Source organism: Mirounga leonina, unplaced genomic scaffold (assembly GCF_011800145.1).
Source record: "Mirounga leonina isolate KUSES-001 unplaced genomic scaffold, KU_Mleo_1.0 Mir_115, whole genome shotgun sequence".
Taxonomy (NCBI): Eukaryota; Metazoa; Chordata; class Mammalia; order Carnivora; family Phocidae; genus Mirounga; species Mirounga leonina.
Window position 1 is genome coordinate 103,707,967 of NW_023270268.1, and position 24,352 is coordinate 103,732,318.

General features: G+C 36.3%; 1 protein-coding gene across 1 annotated transcript in view; it reads left to right on the forward strand.

Annotated features, from left to right (window-relative positions):
* Window positions 1–24,352, forward strand: part of CBLB (Cbl proto-oncogene B) — a 222,195-nt gene that overhangs the window by 10,165 nt on the left and 187,678 nt on the right. The window contains exon 3 of the mRNA XM_035000236.1: window positions 4,107–4,357. Within this exon, the coding sequence (XP_034856127.1) occupies window positions 4,107–4,357 (251 nt within the window). The remainder of the gene's footprint in view (window positions 1–4,106; window positions 4,358–24,352) is intronic.

Genomic DNA, 24,352 nt, shown 5'->3' on the forward strand with positions numbered 1-24,352 from the left:
AACCTAACTCAATACTAAGTGTTTTGCCTTTTAGTTCAAGAGCAAAGAGTAACATTGCTAATGAACCAATCCTTTTATGCACTAGTTGATGCCCTAAAAAGATCAGTATTGTATAATATGACTATAGATTTGTTCTTTTTAAAGCTTTTCTGTGTTGGGAATAGGGAGCAACTTAGATATTTCTAGAAGACATATAAGTCATTTGAATCTGAACTTGAACTTTGTGGTGAGCTTGATTTTTCTCCTTAACATACTGTTTTTAGAAAAGCAGTTTTTCTTTCTCTGGCTTCCGCAGTTCCTTGCACATAATGGGCACTCAATAAATATTTATTGAATTGAATTTGACCTGCGTAGAAGTCATAGTCCTGGTGTAGGGTGATTGGTTTTTGGCAGGAGCTGTCATAAATCACAGAGCTTAATACTAATCCAACTGATGGACTGTACACTCAGCAGCATATCATAGTTCGCATTGTATGTTACACTTTCCTAAATGCAAATTTAGAAAACTGCATGGCCCACCGGAGCCCTGATGAAGGGAATCTAGCCTATTTTAAATCTACCTGTGCCATTCACCCACAGGCTCCCTAAGCCTTCACCTCTTAGAATGACTGCATCGACTCCTCTTTCTTTCTGCTCTACTCTCTGGTGCCTCTCAAGCCTTTGTGTACGCTTTTGCCTGGAATATTCCTTTTGCAAATGTAGGTATGCCTTTCTTGATACTCTCATGTCGAGATGTGAGTGAGCTGCTGCTTTTCTCCTCCAGCACTTTGTACTCTCCTCCATTAAAGCCCTTAACGTCTCCTGTAATTCTTTTTTAAGCCATCCCTCTTTTTCACTGGAAAACTCCTTGAGGACAGGTCTGTGATGTATTTCATTTTGCATTCCCTAGGGCCTGAAACAATGCCTGACACATAAACGTTTGTAGAATTAACAAATGGGTCCTGAAGTTCATGGAAATTTGCAAATGGTGTAAAAATAAAAATGTAAATGAGGTCAGCGAGGGATCATTAATTATATGCCTAATTCTAATTAAATTTTGATATAGTTAAAAAGAAGACCAGCCTGAGATTCAGAAGATGTAGGCTCTTGTGTTGGATTAATGATTTTTTAATAGTCCCTTAATCTTTGTAGTTCTTCGTTTCTTTATCTGAAAATGAATGGATTGGACAGGATCTTTCCGAAGATCCCTTAGAGCAAGAATTGCATTGCTCCTAAGTTAATTATAGAGAACTAGGTCTCTTCTGCCAGACTCCTTGAGGCAGGAAGTATGTTCTAGTCATCTATAATTTCCTGGCAGTAAGCTCAGTACCTGGTATATAGTAGTTATGCAAACAATTGTACTGAATAAAGCAATAAATTCCCAGATAGAATTAAAATTTAAATAAAGCAAATGAGAAAAAGGTCAGGAAGAGAATAGTAAATTAAGAATCTGTAACACTTAAAATAATCTGTTAAAGAACATTTACTTGGAATGTCTGAAGAAAATACCTGAGAGAATTTTTTTTTTATCAGTTAAATGTTCACCAGTAGACAAAATTAATTTGAAACTGCCTAGTTCCCTAACTACAAGTTAATAATTTATCAATCTGTGACACGCTGTACCAAGTTTTATGTTGCTGAGATTAAACTGTGCCTGCCGTAGGATGTGGCTGGCAATATTTTTGAAATTTGTATATACTTGTGATACTATCTTATATAGTTTTAAGAATTGAAAAACTATATCTTGTTTGGATTTGTCAAATCATTGACATATTTGGGACTTCATCAGTCTTTATGGCGGAATGAGCTTCTCTGATTATATCGAAGTCACAAAAGTAGAAAGAGGGTGAAAAGCTTTGTTAACCCCTTTAACTATACTTTTCTCATGATTTGACATTATTTAATAAATTATATGGCATCTTACCTTTCCAAGAAATTTAGGGTATCAAAATAATATTCTTATATTTAATCTTTGCTTGTGCCTTTGGGTTATTGATTTGAATACTAGTATATTCAATCATGAAAATAAGCAAGTAATATAGTCATATGATTTAGGTATATATTTTGTATAACATGTATGAACATGAAGTATTCTAACCATCTATACATCCATTTGTTATGTCTATACTATATGCTAGATACTTCTACATTGTATACAACAGCAAGGAGGAAGATATGATAATGCCCTCCGTTAATGTGTGAAATGGTTGTCTTAAATTAAGGGCTGATGCTTGATAGTTTGAGCCAGATTTTTCTTCCCACAAAAAAAAAAAATAAATAATCGTATAGTTATTTCTTAAAGCAAGTGTGAAAGTTAGTGTGAATACTTTTTCATTTGTTATTTCCTGTTTTCTATTTGGCCCAGGCACTTCTGTGAGTACTCAGGGGTGAATCCATGTTCTGTAGAACCTGAAATTTGGAGGGGGTCCTTTTAAAGAAAAATAATACAAAAGTACAAATACAAAATTGGGTATGAAAGTGAATTTTTTTAGATTGATAAATAAGACACAAGTTATACATTTTTAAAACATTAATAAATCCACAAACATCAGAGAAATAATCTCGACGCTGTACACTTTATACTTTGATTCTCTTCCATTGCCCATGTGTATTTCTGGTCCTGGGTACCTCTGGACACATATAAATGACCAAATCTGACTTGGATCTTCCTGTACCTATGCTGTGGTTAAGTGTGATGGAAGGGAAGTCCTCCTGGAAAAAGGCAGAAACCTTAACCAATTGTGTTTAGAATATCTTGCTCTTGGGGCGCCTGGGTGGCTCAGTCCTTAAGCGTCTGCCTTCGGCTCAGGTCATGATCCCAGGGTCCTGGGATCGAGCCCCGTATCGGGCTCCCTGCTCCGCGGGAAGCCTGCTTCTCCCTCTCCCACTCCCCCTGCTTGTGTTCCCTCTCTTGCTGTGTCTCTCTCTGTCAAATAAATAAATAAATAAATAAATAAATAAATAAATAAATAAATAAAATCTTAAAAAAAAAGAATATCTTGCTCTTGAAAGTGTTACAAAGAATACGTAATGAAGGACTCAGAAGAGGGCTAGCTCTTTGAGGGCCCCTCAAGCCTGTGCTTCGCTGGCTTCTCAGGAAGGCTGCCTTTATGCGGGAGAGTGTGCACCTTTGCACTGCATACGCTCCTGTCATTTAAAAATCGTTTAATTGGGTGGTTCCTTACACGCTGGTTCGAGGGCTAGGAATAAGACGGGTTAACTCACCCTTTGCAGAAGTACTTTTCAGTTCTGCAGGCAGCCCAAATGCCCCGGTGGTTGGGTGGCCCCTGATGGAATTGACTGAACCATTATGTAGCACATGTTTATAGGCATGGGATATAATGTGGAGGGGTGGGGTGGAAAAGACTCGTTCGGGCCTGACACCTGCTTACTACTTAATAACTCAGCTATTAACATTGCACCTCTTTGTTTTAGTCTCCTCGGGGTTCAGGAACAATAGACCAAAACATTAATTGAAATCTATGAAAGAACGTTAGCTGGGAGTTCAGTGTAGTAAGATAATATCTAAGTGTGAGACATTGGTTGCCAGCAGAAGAGGCCCATTTCCTAATTTTTATTTTAACAAAAGAGACTATTAGTGGTATACAATACTTGGCACACTGGGGTTCTACAAAGCCATGAACAACGGGATACTGTAGAAGAGAGAATGAAAACTTTAGAGGGGAAAAGTGAAGGTGTGACATGGAAAAAAATGAATGGGGAGAGAGGAAAATTGGATTCAATTGTATCAAGACGGATGCAGATATTTACCAATTCTTTGTAGATTGGAAATAATAGTTTTTTTTTTTTTAAAGATTTTATTTATCTGACAGAGAGAGCGAGAGAAGGAACACAAGCAGGAGGAGTGGGAGAGGGAGAAGCAGGCTTCCTGCTGAGCAGGGAGCCCGATGCGGGGCTCGATCCCATGACCCTGGGATCATGACCTGAGCCGAAGGCAGACGCTTAACGACTGAGCCACCCAGGCGCCCCGGAAATAATAGTTTTAAGATCAAAATTTATATTGTGGAAAATGAAGAAATAGTATAGTTTGATAAATTTCTTAACTTTTCTGTGAAAGACATTATTGTGGTTCCTATGAAAATGTTTTATTTTTGCCTCTTTTTTAGGTCAGACTGTGCCAAAATCCCAAGCTTCAGTTGAAAAATAGCCCACCATATATACTTGATATTTTACCTGATACATATCAGCATTTGCGACTTATATTGAGTAAATATGATGACAACCAGAAACTTGCCCAACTCAGTGAGAATGAATATTTTAAAATCTACATCGATAGTCTGATGAAAAAGTCGAAGCGGGCAATAAGACTCTTTAAAGAAGGCAAGGAGAGGATGTATGAAGAGCAGTCACAGGACAGGTAAGAATGTTTCCGCTTTTATTGTTTTCGATGGTAAGGTCATAATTTCCATGGCTTTTTGCATCACAGCATTAATGTCACCATGTTTTTGTTTCAGAAGAAATATTGCATTTGTAGATTTGCTTTTCACATTACTTAAACCTTACAGTTTTACTTAAATTTCTTTGTGATAATAGCTACTTCGAGACCCTGGTTTTTTTTAGACTTTAGTTTTTAGAGCAGTTTTAAGTTTACAGAAAACTTACTCCAAAGTACAGAGTTCCCATCTACCTTCCTGTTATTAATATCTTGCATAGTGTGATACATTGATAAACCAATATTGATATAGTATTATTAACTAAAGCTCAGAGTTTATATTAGGATTCATTCTTTGTGTTGCACAGTTCTGTGGGTTTTAACAAATATATAACATCATGTATCTACCATTACAGTATCATATAGAATAATTTCACTGCCTTAGAAATATCCTGTGCTCTGCCTATTCATTGCCCCTCTGGTCCCCCACCCCCATCCCACCCTCCTGAATCCCTGGAAACCACTTATCTTTTTACTCTCTTTATAATAAGTTTTTCCTTCTTTAGAATGTCATACAGTTGAAATCATATAATATGTAACTGTTTCCGACTGACTTCTTTCCCTTAACAATATGTGTTTAAGGTTCCCCCTTGTCTTCTTGTAGCTTGATAGCTCATTTCTTTTTATCACTGAATAATACTCCATTGCATGGATGTACCACAGTTTGTTGATCCAGTCATCTACTGAAGAATATTGTGGTTGCTTCCAAGTTTTGGCAGTTATGTATAAAGCTGCTATAAATATTCGTATGCATGTTCTTATGTGCACATAAGCTTTCAGTTCACTTGAGTAACTACCTAGGAGCATGACTGCTGGGTCTTATGATAAGCCTGTGTTTAGCTTTGTAAGAAACTCCCTACTATTTTCCAAACTGGCTATCCCATTTTTGCATTCCCACCAGTGATAAATGAGAATTCTGTTGCCCTCCATGCACCAGTATTTGGTAGTGGAGGGGAGTGTCTTTAAGATGCAGCCTTGATTGGTTATGTGCAGGTCATAGATGTGGGTGGGAGATGATGCTTGACTCTCAGGGTCTGACTGTTAAGTGAGAAACTGAAGAGCAGTGGCAAAGACTAAAGGGACGTCAACTGAATCTTCACTTTATAGCCAGGATTCCAGACTTAGAGATTCCCCTTTAAAATTTGTCATCTGGCTATTTTAGTCTTATATCTCATGATCTATCTTAAATCAAATGAAGAAGAGTAGTTTTCCATTTTTGGGATATTTTATTTATTATTATTTTTTTATTTTTTTTATTATGTTAATCACCATACATTACATCATTAGTTTTTGATGTAGTGTTCCATGATTCACTGTTTGCGTATAACACCCAGTGCTCCATTCAGTACATGCCCTCTTTAATACCCATCACCAGGCTAACCCATCCCTCCACCCCCCTCCTCTCTAAAACCCTCAGTTTGTTTCTCAGAGTCCATAGTCTCTCATGGTTCGTCTCCCCCTCTGATTTCCCCCCCCTTCATTTTTCCCTTCCTTCTATCTTCTTCTTTTTTTAACATATAATGTATTATTTGTTTCAGAGGTACAGGTCTGTGATTCAACAGTGTTACACAATTCACAGCACTCACCATGGCACATACCCTCCCGAATGTCTATCACCCAGCCACCCCATCCCTCCCAACCCCCACCTCTCCAGCAAACATCTAGAATATTCACTGATAGTGATAATATATTTAGATTTCCACATTTGAAAACAAATATTAGTTAAAATATCTAATATCTTTATATAGGCAAGTTGGATTTTAGCTTACGACACTTAATCTTTCAGGATTTTAGTTTCTTTACATATAGGAAAACCTCCAAGAAACCACTAATGTTTCTTTCAGGTCAGAAAAGCTAGCCTCGTGTAGTCTGATAAAGCCTAGGGTTGTCTAATAGCAAATTCAGTTATCTAGGTGTGTAGACGCTGAACTTGTCTGTAAATAACAGCAAAACAAATACCCAGAGTGAGTAAAACCATCAAAATCAAACATAGAAAAACCCTCTGCCAAAATGTAAAATGGCATAAATGTTTACTTATATATAATTTGTTCTCTAAATTAGTGATGAACTCTAACATAATCATAAATATCTACCCAATTATAACTCTAGGCTCATCACTTAATATACTTGTATGACAGTGTACACATCTTGAAGGTGGTGAATATTTCAGTTGCCTTTTATTTAGTTTTAAAGCTCTAAGACGCTCCAGGACTGCCAAGAGGAATGTAAATCACCACATGGCATCAGAAGCAAAGTAGAGAAATATCGTAGTGATTATTTCTTCTTGCAGTTCTTTTAAGAATGACCACGGTTAGGGAGTCCAGCTGTTTATGTTTGACACTATATTTTTACTTTGTAGTTCTACCAGTGATCTAATAAAATCAACTTGTTTTATAACTGTATTTATACTTCTTATTCAAAATTAGTAGCCCTGAAATTCTTCATGAACCAGCAAAGAAATCCATTTAATTTCACTTATTAGGATATCAGGTTAGTGAGAAGGTGTTTAGTTTCTCAGTCTAGGAATTTGAGCAGATACAGTGCTTTCATTGGATGTAGTCATATATGATGTGGTAAACTTGTACCCCACTCTATGACTTCTTTAGTAACCTGAAACATTTTCTAACCCAGTAGATGTAATTACTATTTCATTTATAAATTTTGATATTTTTGGCTTTTTATGTGGGAGCATGTCATGGGGGAATCTCTATACATATTGATTGCTTGTGGTAGATTTCCACAGATGATGATAGGTTGCATAATGCTGATTGATCATGTTGAGGGGACTCTATAAATTCTGTGTTTTAAGTGTCCAAGTAAATTTTGTCACTCTCCTAAATTCCACCCTAAGACAAAGTTTATTAGTTTCTATGCTGATATAGCATATTCCTAAATGAATTTTACTGTCATCCATGTTCATTTTCTGATAGTGTTCTGTGACCAGCCATTTTTATGCAGAACTTACATTTGGTACATGTTTAATCAGAATTCATAATAATGGACCATTCTTGCTGTACCATCACAAGGGCATAGATTCTGATTTATGTTTCTTTTGGTGGTAATCTATTTTTACACATTCACTTCTAAGTTTCCTTGGGATTTTAAGTGCAAGCTGAGGCTAAAGTGTGCCATTGTACATGGAACTCTGGGACGTTTTGCTCTATAGAAAATAAAAGAAGCTTCTTAGAATGTTCTTACGGTAGGCAACAAAGTATTCCATTTGGTAGAATGAGCCTTATGGAACATGGATGATGCACTGATTACTGAGAATATCATAAATTCTCTGAAAAATCTTTGCTTCTGCAAACAATGTCAGTAGGGATGTTGGTATTATTAAGCTGAAAACTGAAGGGAGCAGTAACAGGAGAGAGAGGGATTTGGAGCCTACTGACTATATCAGCATTGCCCCAAGTGATTATGTACTCTGTTGAGGGACATTGTGCTGATGAGCTCATGAATCAAAGAGTACACTGTGATACACTGTTGTATCAAAAAGTTCTTTGTGGATTTGTTTTAAGTGTAAGGACAAATGGGAAAATTTCAGGTATCAACTTTGAATAAGCTCCATTTTAATTGATTGCTGAAATATGAGTAGCCTGGATTTTTTTAAAAGATTTTATTTATTTATTTATTTATTTGACAGAGAGAGAGACATCGAGAGCAGGAACACAAGCAGGGGGAGTGGGAGAGGGAGAAGCAGGCTCCCTGCCGAGCCAGGAGCCTGATGTGGGGCTCCATCCCAGGACCCTGGGATCATGACCTGAGCTGAAGGCAGACGCTTAATGACTGAGCCACCCAGGTGCCCCTGTAGCCTAAATTTTTAAAGCAATTTCACATAACTTGACAAATATCATAAATAGAAGGATAAATGAAGAAATATAGCAAATAGCATGCGATGTATTTTTTTGTGTGTATAGGTGAGAGGTAGAAATATAGATGAATTTATTTGCTAGTGAAATAGATATTACAGGCATCGTGAAAGCCTCCTTGAGAATGGGTGGAATGATGATTTCTGGTGAGAAGCATGCTTCATGCCTTGCTGGACTTTTACAGTAAACCTCTTCTTTGGTATCACTTCTCCCAAGTTTTTTTTTTTTTTTTTTTTTCCCTCTCTCTTTTCTCTCTCCTACAAACAATTGAACCTCACACTGAGTTAGTGTGTCTCCAGCTGAATGTCTAAACCCTTCTGAGCTGCTATTTTTGGGAAAAGTAATTCAGTGATTTCTGGCACACAGAAAGTTTTCGTGTGTATGTGTGGGGTGGAGGCTGGGGATCACGAAGAGAAGGGAGAATTTGTAGTTTCAATGAAGCACAGAGGAGAGGTGAAACTTTTTATCATGTGGCTTAAATTTTTAGTGGCAAAAGTCACAATGAGTGTGAAGCTAGCTATAGCTAACAAGTAGAATTGACAGGGGGGGCCTTTCTTCAGGGATTTGACTGGTAGTTTCGTCAGTTGGCCATTTCAGTAGTGATATTTACTCTTTCATATAAGAAGTTATGTGTTAATCACCTGCTTGGCAAGGCCAAATTTTGGACACTGTTTTAGAACACCCAGAGGGGATGGCCTAAGGATACTCAGATTTTCCATATTTCAGAGCTGCTTCAGTGAACCAGAGTGCAACAACCCATTTTCCCCTCCCACATTCTGGTTTACAACCACTGAGACAAAACCAAAAGTCAACTGAGGTGGAAAAATAGCTCTGCGTTTGATGACCTATCAGTGAGGGAAAAAAAGGCCTTTAAAAAATTCATGCCAGAGAGTAATACACAGATGCTGTTGTCTTATTAATGTCATTTCACAGCTGCTGGACCATTCCTTATGCACATGTATTGTAGAAAATCAGTGTGCATGGCTTGTGTAATAATATGCATCCCAAGTAAGAATTTTTTTAAAAAGTATTTCAACCTAGAAAGATTAGTCCTGGAAGATGCTAGTCTTTATTTAAGATCCTTCAGTAGTATCACGCAAAAATCTTTCTCTCTTGATTGAACAAAGAAAATGTATTCCCTGCTATATTAATAAAGTGCTTTTCCCTCTTAAGGACTACAAATCACTATGCTTGCTGTTTATACCTGTGCTGTAATTTATGAGATAGTGTACCAAGAACATTTTGGAACTGATATTTTAAGGATACATGGTTAAGTTAAAAGTTGAATCAGAAAATATCAGCAACAACAATAACAGGAACAACAAAAACACAAAGCTGCAAACAAACCTACTTAGCTTTCTTCAGACCCCTGTAGGCAACATGGCTTTGGCCAAATAATAATGTATCAGTTTAGATGTTTAAATTTGTGTAAATGCAAATTCAGTTGATTGCATCAGTCATGGAAGTAGTCATGAAATTCCTTCTGGGTTTTCCGTTTAACCGTGTAAAGAGATTCACCTGTACACACAATTTGGGCTTTATGTAATAGTTTTCATTATTACTAGAATTCACAGGTTAATGGCCTTGTTTAAAATGCCACATTAAGTTCTACATTTTCTCGTAGACAGCTCTGTACATTGCGAGAAGGAAATAGAGAAAAGACTGCTTTTGAATAGTCTGCTGCCATTTCTGCTCCAAGTGTTCAATGTAGCCTTGGTTGGTTTCCTGACTCCAATCTATGTTTTTTCAGCCTTTAAATTATTTTCTGGATGGCCACAATATTTTTTGGTTCAGACATTTCAACACCATAAAACAAAGATGCAGTTTGTTTCAAACTAAAGGCTACTGTTGTTGTATCAGTCTGTTAAATAATTTTTCAAATCCAGTAGTAGTTTCTAGTAAAAATACTATTTTTGTTTTTACAATAATCATTTTCAGGAGAATTAGTCTTAGGGAAGTTATGCCTTTCTTTTATAAATAATTCATACAGTATTGAATGTATTTCATATATTTTATGAAGTATGTATTGTTGAATGATGCATGAGAGGGAATGGTTTATTTCTTTCTTTCTAGTCTTTCTATTTCTTTCCTTTCTTTTTATTTATTAATGGTGGAAATTGTAGCGCTTTTGCATTTCATGAGGACAAGGGACAAGTTGCAAGTAGAAAAATATGATTTCTAAATAAATGAAAATAGGTTACTGATATTTTTTTTTTAGCACAAGTACTTTAGTATAAACATTCAATTGCCGTTTAATTTTTTCAACATTTGCATTCTAAGCATTTTTTTCTTTTCGATGGAAGGCTAGAGGAACAAAAGATTAATTTTTGATATTTTAAAGTAATAGGTAACTTAGATTGAGAGGACAAATAGTAGTCAACACTTTCGAGTAGCAGTGTCTGCCAGGTAGGAAATGGAATTTTCTTTAGAAAACTTGAACATCTTCCTGAGATTGACTTATCATAAATGAATAGAAAGTTTATGTAGTCTTGATAAGAATGCTTTCATTCATATTTCTTAAGCATCTGAGAGATGTGAATATACTTTTCTGAAGTTTGGAAATAAAGGGGCTTATTTTTTAACACTGTGAAAGGAGAGACCACAAGAAAGTTACTTAGACAAATGTTTTCAAAGTTAAACAAAGGGAGTCTGTTAGAGTGGGCAGGTGAGAGCTTGAAGAATCTTTGGTAAGGACTTTGTAAGTAACTACATCTATGCTGCTTTTGCTAAGTAGATACAAAATAATTTTCTTATTGATTTTCATGTAAGTGAAAAGTGAAGGGGGTTTTGCCAACAATTTCTTCTTTGGAGTACATTTTTAAAATCCAAAGAAGTTATTAAGATATAATTTAAAACTAAATTCATTGTTTTTTTTTTTAATTTTATTTTTTAAAATGTTTACATTTAATTCATTTTATATTATTTATTTATTTTTTCCCAACCCTATGTTAATATCAAGCAGCCTCTAAATAACTCCTGATTTATTAGCTTTCAAAAATTTTATTGCAATTTATTTAAATTCCTTCCAAGTCAAATTATATATTATACACATATGATATTTTGATTTTATAATTGGAGAATTTTTTCTCCCTCCAGTTTAGGTTTATTAAATGTTTACAAATTCCTGAGAGCAATAAGCATTGTATTATAAAACAGTAAGCCAGCTTACAAGACTCAAGTGAACTTGACTTTATGGTTGAATACCTTTTATGTTTTTCAGTCTTAAGGCAGCTTATTAAAATTGATTATTTCCTTTCAGTAAATATCTGGTGACATTCAAATTTGATAATTAAAATCCAGAAGCACTCAAAAAAGAATGCCTGTTTTTAGTTTCGTAATAACAATACTCCCAACAAAGAAGGTTGATGAATGATGTCTTTCAAGCAGCAGATTTGTTATGTAGTTAAAGACAGCTCCTTTGGCACTTTCTTAAAAAACTAAATTGAAGTCTGTTTATAAAACAGACAAGCTGCAGTAATAATCATATAGCTTGAGGAATGCTTGAAAATCTAGCCCAAGAAGTGCCGTTTTTTGTTTTTTTTTTCTTCCCTAGTGATTTAACAAAGTGGAGTTTCCAGGAATCCAAACAGATTAGCATCCAGCACTAATTGGGTAGGTCATAAAATAGTACTCATGTTGACTATTTTGAAATAAAGTGCTTCAGAAACACTCAGTTTTCTAAATCCATTTTTAATATTAATCTTTTGTTTCTTTAAGCTATTAGAACATGAGTTCTTATTTGAATTTGCATTTATACATCAATTGTTTATAGATGTGCTGATTATAGCAGGATACACCTATGAGGGAATTACAAAACGTATTCATTTATGGATTCAGATAATAGAGATTGAGGCTGCTTGGTTTGGTAGGATCATTGAAGAAAAGATAATTTAGACTTATTATTGAACTATATTACTTTGAACATCTGATCATTTGATCTTGTAATCCTAGGTAATCAAACATACGTAAGTATATTAGTTTCCTAGGGTTGCCATAAGAAAATGTTATAAGCTGAGTGGCTAGAACAACAGTTTATGTTAAGTTGATTCTCTCACAGAAATTGAGCCCAGAAGTCTGAAATCAAGGTGTCAGCAGGGCTGTGCTCCTTTCAGCTCTAGGGAGGATGCTTCCAGGACCCTTTTAGTTTCAGTAGCTCCGGGCTTTCCTTGCCTTCTAGCAACACAACTTTAATCTCTGCCTTAGTCATCACAGGGTGTTCTTGTCCCTCTGCATATGTCCCCATTTCCCTCTTCTTAACAAGGATGCCAATCAGACTGGATGGGGCCCAGCCTAATGACTCCATCTTAACTTTATTACATCTACAAAGATCCTGTTTCCAAATAAGGCTACATTTAAGGTAGGGTTGAGGTTAAGATTTCAATGTATTTTTATTTGTTTTTTAGAGAGAGAAATAGAGAGCGGGGGGTGGGGGGCAGGGCATGTAGGGGAAAAGGGAGGGGGAGAGAGAATCTCAAACAGACTCCGCACCCAGCGTGAGCCTGACACGGGGCTTGATCTCATGACCCTGAGTTCATGACCTGAGCCGAAATCAGGAGTCAGGTGCTCAACCAACTGAGCCACCCAGGTGCCCCAAGATTTCAATGTATCTTTTTAAGGGACACAATTCAACCCATAACAGTGACCAAATAAATGGTAGTATAAAATTTATACTCAGGAGAAGAAAATGGAAACTCATTAGAGTATATGTCATGAGAAGTATGGAAGACTTTTCTCTATTGAAGATAATGACAAACAAATTACTTAAAACATTTTTTTGAAAGACCTATAGGTTAAATAGTTTTTGTAATTTTTTTCGTATTTATAATAAAAAGCATGGTGAATTACTTTCTTGATTAATTTTTATGCATATATTAAAAACATGGTGTGACTCCTTCAATATTTTTATATATATCGACATAAATATATTTATAAATACCTTTTTACAACAAACGTTCTTACTGATTTCAATGTTATGTCTCTCTTTAGAAATTATTAATACTACAAATTTGTATATTTAATTAAAGGTTATAATATTAATAGCCCTGATTATCACTTGATTAAGATTCCCTGTTTTACTCTTTCATTTTGTGATAAAAACTCTGGAGGATTAATTAAAATAGTTGATTATGACTTACATCATCGTTGCTAAATCTGCTTACAAAGTTTTCTGTATTGCAAATTAAAAAAAAAGAGGTGTGAGGTGTGTTCCATGTTGGCATAGAGAAGGCTACACTTCCCATCCACTTTGTACCTTTAATATTAAGATAAAGAGTATTGTAAGTATGGACTTCAAATTAAGACTTTAGGGAATAAATTCAAGGATCTTAATTTAAACGAGTAAATAATTGTTTCTACAAGTGGCATATTGAATAGTTTAGACCAGGGTCAGCAAACTGTATAGAGCTAGATAGTAAATATTTTAGATTTTAGATTTTGCCACATGGTCTCTGGCAACTACTCAGCTGTGCCTTTATAGTAGGAAAGCAGACATAGACCATATGTAAATGAATTGGCATGGATGTGTTCTAATAAAACTTTATTTACAAAAAAACATGTGGTAGACATGCTGTGTCTACCACAATTGGCTTTCGGTTATAGTTTGCCAACTCTTGGCTTAAAGTATTAATCTCATTTTTGGACAGTAAAATTTTGAAAATGTTTTATCAACATAACCAAGTATGTAAGTTGCATGAATTAAGAATGTGTTTGGCTAAAAGTAACAATACCTAAGCAACAGTAGTTCAGGAGTATAGGGATATATATTTCTCAACAGTGCTGCCAGAGACTCAAGCTTTCTGGCTTTGTAATCTCCTCCCTTAGTTGGGTTTGTCCTCGTTCTAGTCACTTCATGGTTGTAAAATTTCTGCTGTGGTTTTATCTTTGTTAAGGCCACTAGACAGGAAAAAAGGGCAGGGCAGCACCAGATATGTCTGTCCTCTTTTTATCATAGATCAAAAAGCTGCCTGGAAGTTTTCTACCTGACTTGCTCCTTCAGGCAGATTTCTTTGAGGCCTTTTTAGGCCACCAAGTCTCCCCTTGCTACAAAGGTGCCTGGTCTATTGATAATTTTAAATTTCAGCATTCTTTCATTTTAGTGAAAGACAAGGGAGAAAAGGATTGGGAAAGGATATTCAGTCAGTCTATGATATCTGCCCCAATAGATAACCCAACATCAATAAACACAATTTAGACATATTTTATGGTGTAACTTGACTTTAGGACACATTTCTTTAAAACTATGTTGTCAAAAACTAATTTTGAAGGCAATCAGCCACACTTCATAAATGCTGACAGAAGACGTAAGAATGGTTGGAGAAAAATGACTGTTTATTAGTTTTAGTAATAGCATTAGGCAGAATATCACCATTTGTGTAGGTCCCTGACTCCCATCTACAGGGGGATATAAAGGACAGGTGACACTTGCTCACTCAGTGGATTGCATTAGGAAAGAACCCTGAGCTTAAGGAACCTGCATCTTTTATAATGGGAGGTAAACTGGCCTAACCTTTGTACTGGAAGGAGACACTGGATAGTAAATCTTGTTTTTGTTCCAGAAGGAGACACTGTTGCTATCATCCAAGGCTGTTTGCTTTATAAGTGTTTCTGAAAGGATAGTCCCAAACAAAGGTGTCAGTATCTGTGATCAAAATATGTGCAGACATGTGAGAGACCCATGGAGAATTTTATCCCAAAATATGTATGTTCATTTTTTTCCTCGAAACCATAATTGTGTCTTAAGTTATGAAATTTGAATCTCACTTAAGAATAAGATATTATGGTAATATTTCAGATTGTTAGTATAAGACCAAAATCTTGGGTTCTGCCATATGTATTAAGTTGTGTATTATGAAATATCAAATATTTTAAGAATCTCATATATATGAAATAATTGTGACATCCAGGACAATAGTGAAAACTTTTTAGAGTAAACTTTTTCTATTCTTATTGGCTTTATAGGAAAACAGTATTTCAAAATAAGACAAGGAACAAATTTACTAAGACCGTTTCATCTCAAACTCATTATCCTATAAAAGAGAAAACAATTTTTTTTTTCCATTGAGTAGTACCTCTTTTAAACTTTGACTACTGTAAACTTAGGCTTAGACACAAATAATTGAAAGCAAATACTTTGTTTCAGTGGTAAGGAAGATTGAAATTATGTTTTATAAGAAATATGTTATTTGTATTGGTTATCAATGACTACACCTCAGAGATGAGTAGTTAGTATTCCAATTCCCTTTTCTATCTGGAGAAGCTAACTTGATTGGAAGTTACATGACTTGACAAGAATTGTATATATTTACATGTGATGTATTTCTTTTCTTTCTTTCTTTTTTTTTTTTTTTTGTATGTCTAAATGATGTCTCATTACCAGGTTGGCATGTGTGAGCCTGTAGCTGTTGGCATCTGAAGGGTATCAGCATTGCAAACCTTTTCACCTTTGTTTCAGGAGAACTCATTTGAACAATTAGCACATTTTATACTTGTAAAAATGAGGTGTTTTCTCATCTTCATTAAACCAGTATTAATCCTGTATGTCAAATGGTCAGTAAATGCAACTTTTATTTTAACAAGGCAGCTTATATTTGTTAGTTAAATTCAGGACTGTTTATTTAAAGCTTCATTTCGCATGCCTTTTCGTGTGTGTTTGTGTGTGTCTGTGTGTAAGAGAGAGAAAAAAAAAAAGAGAAATGTTGCTTGAGAGAGAAAAATGCTGCCTGTGACTTTTTATGCTTTTAATTTTTCTAGATGAGCAAAGTATTTTTTTCCTTTAGAGAAATTGGAAACTTTACCTAATTTTTTTTTCTGAAAATAAATTGTTAGCTCATTTTACAGATGCTGCAAACACCTCAGTTATGTTTGTATAAAGCAACTGAAGTTTAAGTTGGTAATTTATCACATTACTTTTTTCCACTTTATCAGTATTTGGTAAACTAAAGCCTGTGGGCCAAATCTAGTCCTCTTTTCTTTCTTTAAATAAGATTTCAGGAGCACGTGGACCTGTCCATTCTGTGGCTACACTGGCAGAAGTGGGTAGCTGCCACTGAGACTGTGTGGTCCACAGAGCTGAAAAAATTTACTATCTGGGCCTTCAATGAGAAAGTTTACCAACCCCTGCATGACTGACATAATCGCCCATGGCAGTCTTAGAAGCTTTGCATTTTTAAAAGGAAACATTTTCTTCACTTTTTCTTTTTTCCCGTTTCTGCCCATGATGCTTTATGAACTGCTGGCCATTGTGATCTTCTAGGGGCAATAAAATATTAATGGCAGATAGTCCATGACCGAGGGCTAAAGCTCTTAGAGACCTCCATCTCCTATCTTGTGTCAGTATTCTGATGTGTATAATTTTATTTATTTTTTATTTTATTTATTTGACAGAGAGAGACACAGAGAGAGAGAGAGAGCACAAGTAGGCAGAGCGGCAGGCAGAGGCAGAGGGAGAAGTAGGCTCCCCGCTGAGCAGGGAGCCCGATGTGGGGCTCGATCCCAGGACCCTGGGATCATGACCTGAGCTGAAGGCACATGCTTAACGACTGTGCCACCCAGATGCCCCTGATGTGTATAATTTTAAAGTGCATAAAATTTAAATTTTTCTTAGTTTTTTTTTTTTTTTTTTAAACACAAGATATGTCACTAATGTTTTTGGCAAATGACCCCCCCCCCGCCGAGTGCAGAGTCATCTATTTAGTGGTTTCCCTATAGAGTCGATGGACCAGGTGATGCATTCTAATCTTCTAATGATAACGTGCATGTCCTTGAATTTGTATGGTACCCTGTCCTTACCAGCTGGCATCTGAGTATCCACATTTTTAAGAGTACCTTAGCTGTTCTGATGTTGTGCTTGTTGTCAAGAGTCTCCCTGAGTGAAACCATCTTACTTTCCGTGTGCAGTTACCAGGGACTACTGAGAGGGCACAGGGGGATGAGGATCCTGGGTCTGACAGAGCTCTTTGCACTTGACTACGCTTCCTTTATTACCACTGTAGGGCTCCACTCCCAGTTGTACGTCATTTTAAAGGATCCCCAGGAAAGATAAGTTTGGTAAGGTCTTTGAAGGAATTTTGTTGGAAAAGAAGGATTGAAATTATCTTTTTACATTCTTTTCAGATTGGCCAGCTCACTACCCTGAGAATTTACCTTGGCATGCCAACTTTGTATCCGACCATTTTCCCTCTCATCCCCTTTCTGTGCAGATCCTTTCTTAGTATTAATATAGCTAACGCCCCCACTTGGTCCCCACCCTCATCAGCTTTTTCTGATTACTCTTGCCAAAATGTCTCTTCTCCCATGGACTGTAGCATTTATCAAGGCCTTTCATGTAGCACTTAAATATATATTGTCAAATATTACTGTATTTTGTGAAACAGATTATTTTGAATATTTCATTGTCTAATCTTTAAGGCAAAACTAATTTCTTTTCCTGTGTGATCTTTAACAGTGTCCAGTATTGCATTGTTGGCAAACATTCATAAAATACATATATATATATAATTTTTTAAAAGATTTATTTATTTTAGAAAGTGAGAGTGAGAGAGTGTGAGTGGGGGGAGGGGCAGAGGGAAAGGGAGAGAGAGAGAGAGAGAGAGAATCTCGAGCAGACTCCCCACTGAGTGCAGAGCCTGATGTGGGGCTCGATCCCAGGACCTTGAGATCATGACCTGAGCCAAAATCAAGAGTCAGAGACTCAACTGTCTGAGCCACCCAGGTGCCCTCTCATAAAATATATTATTGCTTTAGAATTACTGTAAGATTATTTGAAAATCCTGCTTTATTCCTTGATTAAGAGCAACGAGGTCCCAGAAACAGGGGAAAGTGAAAACTTTACACTGGAAAGTGTCTGATGAAGTGTCCAGAGGCTTGGCTTTTAGAATTTGTAGACAAGCTCTGAATATCAACTTCAGATTTAGCAATGAGTGCCATTGATTTTAGAAGGAAAAATGTCCGTAAGCATAGTCACACCATTATTATTTATTGTAGATTATTTATATTTTGAAACAGCTTTTTAATTCTATGTGTACACAAAATGTCTTTAATGCAGTGACATTTTTGGAGAAAGTTGGTAGCATTACTAAGATTGGGAAGCACTTCTTTAATGGAGTGATCTTGTAGCTACTCTTAGCACCTATAAAATAAAGCCCTTAAAACCCACAGCTTCACCATTCTGCCTGGTCCCACAAACTGCTCAAGGCAAGCATATTTCATGACTTTCCTATTATTAGTTCTCCATCTGAGCTCTTATGAGTGTTTTCACTTCCTCTTATTCTGATTTTCACATTTCTTCAAAGACTGTTTTTGTTTCTCTGCTATGTTGTATATATGACTCTGAACACACAGGACTTTTTAGCAACTGGGGAATCCTCCCAAAATCTATGCTTTCGACATGAATAGTCCAGTTTCATTTGTTACGTATTTTGCCAGGAGTACCTCATCCTCTTCATAGCTTGCTGTGCAACAGACGATAGTACATCCTTTCACAACTCTTCAGAGAGTGCCTGAGTACATGTGTACCAGTTTAAGAAGTCTTATTCTGGCAATCATCTTGTGTTCCTATGGATGGAATTCTCTGATATGTACACGGATTTTCAAACTTGAAAATTAGTTTTTAGCTAAAATTTTTCTGTATTTCTGTATTTAAGTGCCATCTCTTTTTGTTTCCTTTTATTTTACTCTTTGAAAAAGATTTATTTGTTAATTTGAGAGAGAGAGAACATGCAGTGGGGAGGGACAGAGGGAGGAGGAAAGTCTTTTTTTTTTTTTTTTTTAAGATTTTGTTTGTTTATTTGACACAGAGAGAGAGAGAGATAGAGAGGGAACACAAGCAGGGGGAGTGGGAGAGGGAGAAGCAGGCTCCCCGCTGAGCAGGGAGCCCGATGCGGGGCTCGATCCCAGGACCCTGGGATCATGACCCGAGCCAAAGGCAGACGCTCAACTGACTGAGCCACCCAGGTGCCCTGGAGAGGGAGAGTCTTAAGCAGACTCCAAGCTGAGCGCGGAGCCAGATGGGGGGCTCAATCTCACGACCCATGAGATCATGACCTGAGCCAAAACCAAGAGTCAGACGCTCAACTGACTGAGCCACCCAGGTGCCCCTCTTTCTCTTTCCTTTTAAAAAGCAAGTTTGGATGATTGGATCTGGTATTCCTGCCATATAAGCTGCTTTTTGTTTTGTTTTGTTTTCCACGAGCGCACTAGCTCTGAGGGACATCTGAGACATTTTGAATTTGTAGACAGGGCTTTTAAAGAAAGGAATTGCTGTTCTCTTACATCAACCATGCAGACTCAGAAGCAGACTTTAAAGGAAAACAGAGGCATGTGTGTTCTCACTGTGTATTATCGTTGCACCCCCTCACATAGCTGTTAGGATTTGTCAGTAGTTTGTTTTGACTCACTATACCAAGGTGGGGGTGGTTTTGTGTGTTTTTGTAAGTTATCTAGTGTGGGATGTCAGTAATCTTAACTTTACCATTTTGATTGGCTATGATCCATCCATTTCTTCCATGTTTTAGTCCTGAAACTTGCCCTAAAAATATGTGCCAAATAGTTTCTCTCTTTTGGTAACAAAACCCAATTCTTAAGATATATGCCCTTTTTTTTGTTGTTGTTTCACAATGCCTTTGTGATGGATTCATGTCATTTCCCCAGACTAGTTTGGGAACCTCCTTGAGTTGTCCTTTTCAATTTATCTTGATAGTTCTTCTTACATAATAAAATTTAATTTTATTTATTATGTCGAGACTGGGGATGCTCCTGAATCCACATCTCATTTCCTAGGAGGTGGTTTTAGACACATATAACCACAGTAGATTGTTTTGATCAGGGATGAGGACGTCTCTGTCTGAAGGAGAAGTTGGAGCTCCTGAAATTGATTTGAATGCATCTTCTGATTTCAGGAACCATTTATAAAGAGAAGGTGGTCTAGGCAGAGATGTCTTGACCCTTTTGCTATGTTCTAAAAGAAATGGCACTCCAGGGAGTAATGCAACATGATGCACCTGGTACCGCTTTTACTTGACTCTAAGGTGGGGGAGTAAAGCCTTAGGATGAGACACAGAAAGTCAAGTGTTTTCCTTTCATCACCCAAGGTAACCATTACATTTGAAGAGGAGCGTAAATGTCTTGAGTCCCTGATAACTTTCCATTATGTAACTACTCTTTATTTTCTCTACTGTATATGTGACATTATTCCAGCAGCAAGTTAAATTTTTCCTTATATGCGTTTACTGTAAACTGTCATTTATGTGGGATTAAAATAACTAGAATAATTTTAGCATTTTCAGTACTTGACATTTAAGAGAGACAGATGGCAAGTAAACAAGGTAAGAGCGGACTTTATTTGCTGTATTACAATCTCAAACTACTGTAAAGAATTTTAATTAGATGTTATTTTAGGAAGTTTCCAATTCACTGCAGGTCACTGAAGCTTGGGCTGAAACAGAATGTACACCATGTGTTTTAACAGATCAGCAATCTACTGCATGTGGCTGAAAGTTCATCTGGATCTAGTAGGTTATATTTTTAAGAGTGTAAAAATTTTACTGGGTCCCAATATTCCTTAGAGCAAACCTGTTTTTCTTCTTAATTTTAAATACTATCTGAGACTTGTAGTTGGAGTTCAGAATCAAGTGTGTTTCGTTTAAAGATTGAAAAATTTCTTCTGATATCTCTCCTTTTTAGTAAGCTCATTTTTGTTTTTCTTCGTGGTGATTATTTTTAATTTCCCACAGCTCTACAGAAGTTTTCTCCACTGTGACGTAGTAGTTGTCAGACGTAATTCAAAATTCAGTTCTTCAGTTTTCTAAAAGAATTTCTGTGAAATGGGGCTTCAAAGTTGATGTGTTTTTTTTTTTTTTTTTTTTTTTCCCCAGCTAGAAGTTAGTTTTAGAACTATTCATGGTACAGGAAATTAAATTCACATATGAAGCCTTCTCAGGTTATTCTTTGTATAATTATGTGTTTCTTTTCATCTCTACAAACAATATGAAGATCTTGAAAAAACAGTTGCTTCTCACCATTAAAATAGAAATAAAGAGCCTTGAAATATGACTGGTGCCATACATAGTTCATAGAGGTTAGTAAGTGATATAGCAAAAGGCCGACTGTTCCTGAATTGCAAAATGTTGCATAGTTTGTACAATTACCAGCTTGGGGATAGCATGTATTCATAGTTTAATTGGTGAACAGGAAAACTTACGATGAAAAGTTCTATAGATGATTCTTCTCCCCTCAAGATTTACAGCATTTCTGAAGAACAGAGTGTGTCACAATTTGGTAATAATAAAGTTAATTGAAAAGTCACTTTCTTTAAATGTTATAAACTTAGAGAAGATAGCATTACAATTTTGAGAAAGGCCTGTGGACATTATGTGTTTTGTTTTTGTTTTTGTCTTTTTTTTAACACGACTGAGTCCTTTTTGTTTCTTTTTTCACTTTGGGTTTATAATCAACGTACATAGTGAATTATGTGAATTATGTGCTAAAATGTGTTATAAATACAATATGATATCAATATTATGTAGTCCTCTCCCCTCCTTAGTTTTATTAAGCTTCTGGGTTCTCTCCAATTGCTAGGAATATATTTGTGTTTCCTTCAGCTCTTTTGTTTGTTTAAGTAGCACTTAGCATTGTTTTGTAGGAACAAGACCACCTACTGTGTACAATTATAGAAGAAGTAGTTTCTTGGATTCTGAGAGAAAGCCCTAGAAAACTACCATTAGGACATCTGTTATACCACTTGTACATTACAGAATTTTAAGAACTGTTTCTCCAGATGATGTCAATATGGTAAAAGAAGTGCACAGTCATGACATTCTTATTTGGGCTAGATCTTCCCCACGTAATCTGTTTTTTTGTTATCAGAATGACCCCAGTCCTTAAGAATTTGTTTTCGAATTACTCAGCTCGTTTTAATCTACAACTGGGAAGTTTTGATTGATACAGTTTTTAAGGAGTAGAGTTAATTATTATTTGCAATAAAAACCAAACAAAAAACCCAAACCAAAACATCAGTAGTCAAACAGAGAGGGGCTGCTTAATGGATGATTTGAGAGGGTCCGTTTATTCTGGACCTGGAAATCTTAAGATCTAGGTTTTTTTTTAATTACAGGTTTTACATAATTATCAAGTTCTAATTCCTTTAGAATACTAGCCTTTAGTGATTGTTTAACTGTCTTAGAGGAAATTATATAAGCTCAGACTTTTCATTTTAAAATTTATGCTATTCCAGGATTAAAAATAAAAAAGCCATATCTCGAAATTATTCATTATTGATGTCACTAGGTTTAAAAGAGCATATTTGATTTTTGAAATTTCTGTGAATAATAAAGTTATTTGAATTTTAAGGAAAACACCTAAGGATGTGAGTCTTCCTTTTTTTTTCAAATCAGAATTAAAATCGGACACTTATGATAACACCACCTCTGGATACTGAAAACAAATCTTAACAGCATTTCTTATTCAGAAAATGAAGGTGATCACAAGCAGAACGAAAATATCCTACTGATTGCTTGAAAGCCACATGAGTTGCAAAAAACATAAAAACTGGTAACTTTTATGTTAAGGTTTTAAATTTCCTCTTTAGTTTTAACTGGTCATGGAAACTAAGGAGCCCATTTGACCCAGAGCAAGGTATTTAGTGTGCTTTCTCTCTTCTCCTTGAAGCCAGACTCTGGAATGCTGTCCAGAACCGTCATGCCAAATGAGTCATTTTTATTTGCAAGCCCCAAAATCTGTTCTTGTCCAAGGCCATATGGTTGATATGAGTGGAAGCTGTGATGGCTAGAACCTGGTGTCATAACACAACAAAAAACACTATTTATTCATATGAGTGGTTTATCATTTCTGTTTCTCTGTCCTCTTCCTTTCCAGCCTCATCTCAAGACAGTCTCCCTCAGGTCTTTGCTTCGGCCCCCCGTTTTTCAGTTTTTCAGGCTTTTAGGACCTCCACATCTGCTGCTTCACCTGCCTGGAAGCTTTTTGAGCTCTTTCACTGTTGCTCATCCTTCAGGTCATGGCCTCAGTGCCAGTTCCTCAGAGGGGCTTTCCTTGACCCATCACTCTAAGTGATCCTGTGCTTTATTTTCTCTATGGTATTCTGTTCTCTTCTCTCCAGATCCCGTTGTAGTCTATATAATCTTACTTTTTTTCACTACTTTTCCCCAGTGCCTACTTCAAATCCGGTGCACAGTAGGTACACAGTAAGCACATCTGACCGGCATGAGGGCCGCGTATAGGCTAATCTCAAGCTGTATGCTATTTAAGGAACGTCCTGGAACTTGGCAGGCATTCTTGAACCTATATATGGACAGAAGCTGTTGTTGGTGTTTTTGTTTTGTTCGCTTTTGTTTTCTTTCTGGGGATGGAAAGAGACATTTAATAGTTATTAAGCCAGAGAAATTTAATTAAATTGGGCTTACTAATCTTGTATGGTCCAGAGATACTACTTCTAATCATCGAGGATTTTATTTTCATGTGACATTGTAGAGAGGATGAAAAGGACCTTGAAGCCCACATGCATCACTCTTTTGCCTGTTGATCCATCATTAGAACCAGTGTCTAGAATCTGTTTTAGCATAGAACTAAATAGCGCAGAAATACGAGAATTACAAGTAAAACCACTTTTCGCATGTTTAATTGTTTGTTGTTCTTTACCGGTTCAAATTAGCATGTTTAAAAGTTTTACTGAGAAATACGAAATTGCAATCCGATGTATCCATGTATGTTTTTTCTTCCTGCAAAATAAAGTAAAATTTCAAAATCCCTACAGCAGAGGTGTTATTTGGTAGTTTCTTAGTTGTAGCTCTTAAGTTAATGAACACAATATTACGAATATATTAGATCCAGGGGTCTTTGATATATATCTCTCTCCAGGAAGCAGGTGAACAATATTTAGGCATTACTTATTACCTTCCTAAATGAATTGCCATCTTATATCATGGGGCGCCTGGGTGGCTCAGTTGGTTAAGCGACTGCCTTCGGCTCAGATCATGATCCTGGAGTCCCTGGATCGAGTCCCGCATCGGGCTCCCTGCTCGGCGGGAGGCCTGCTTCT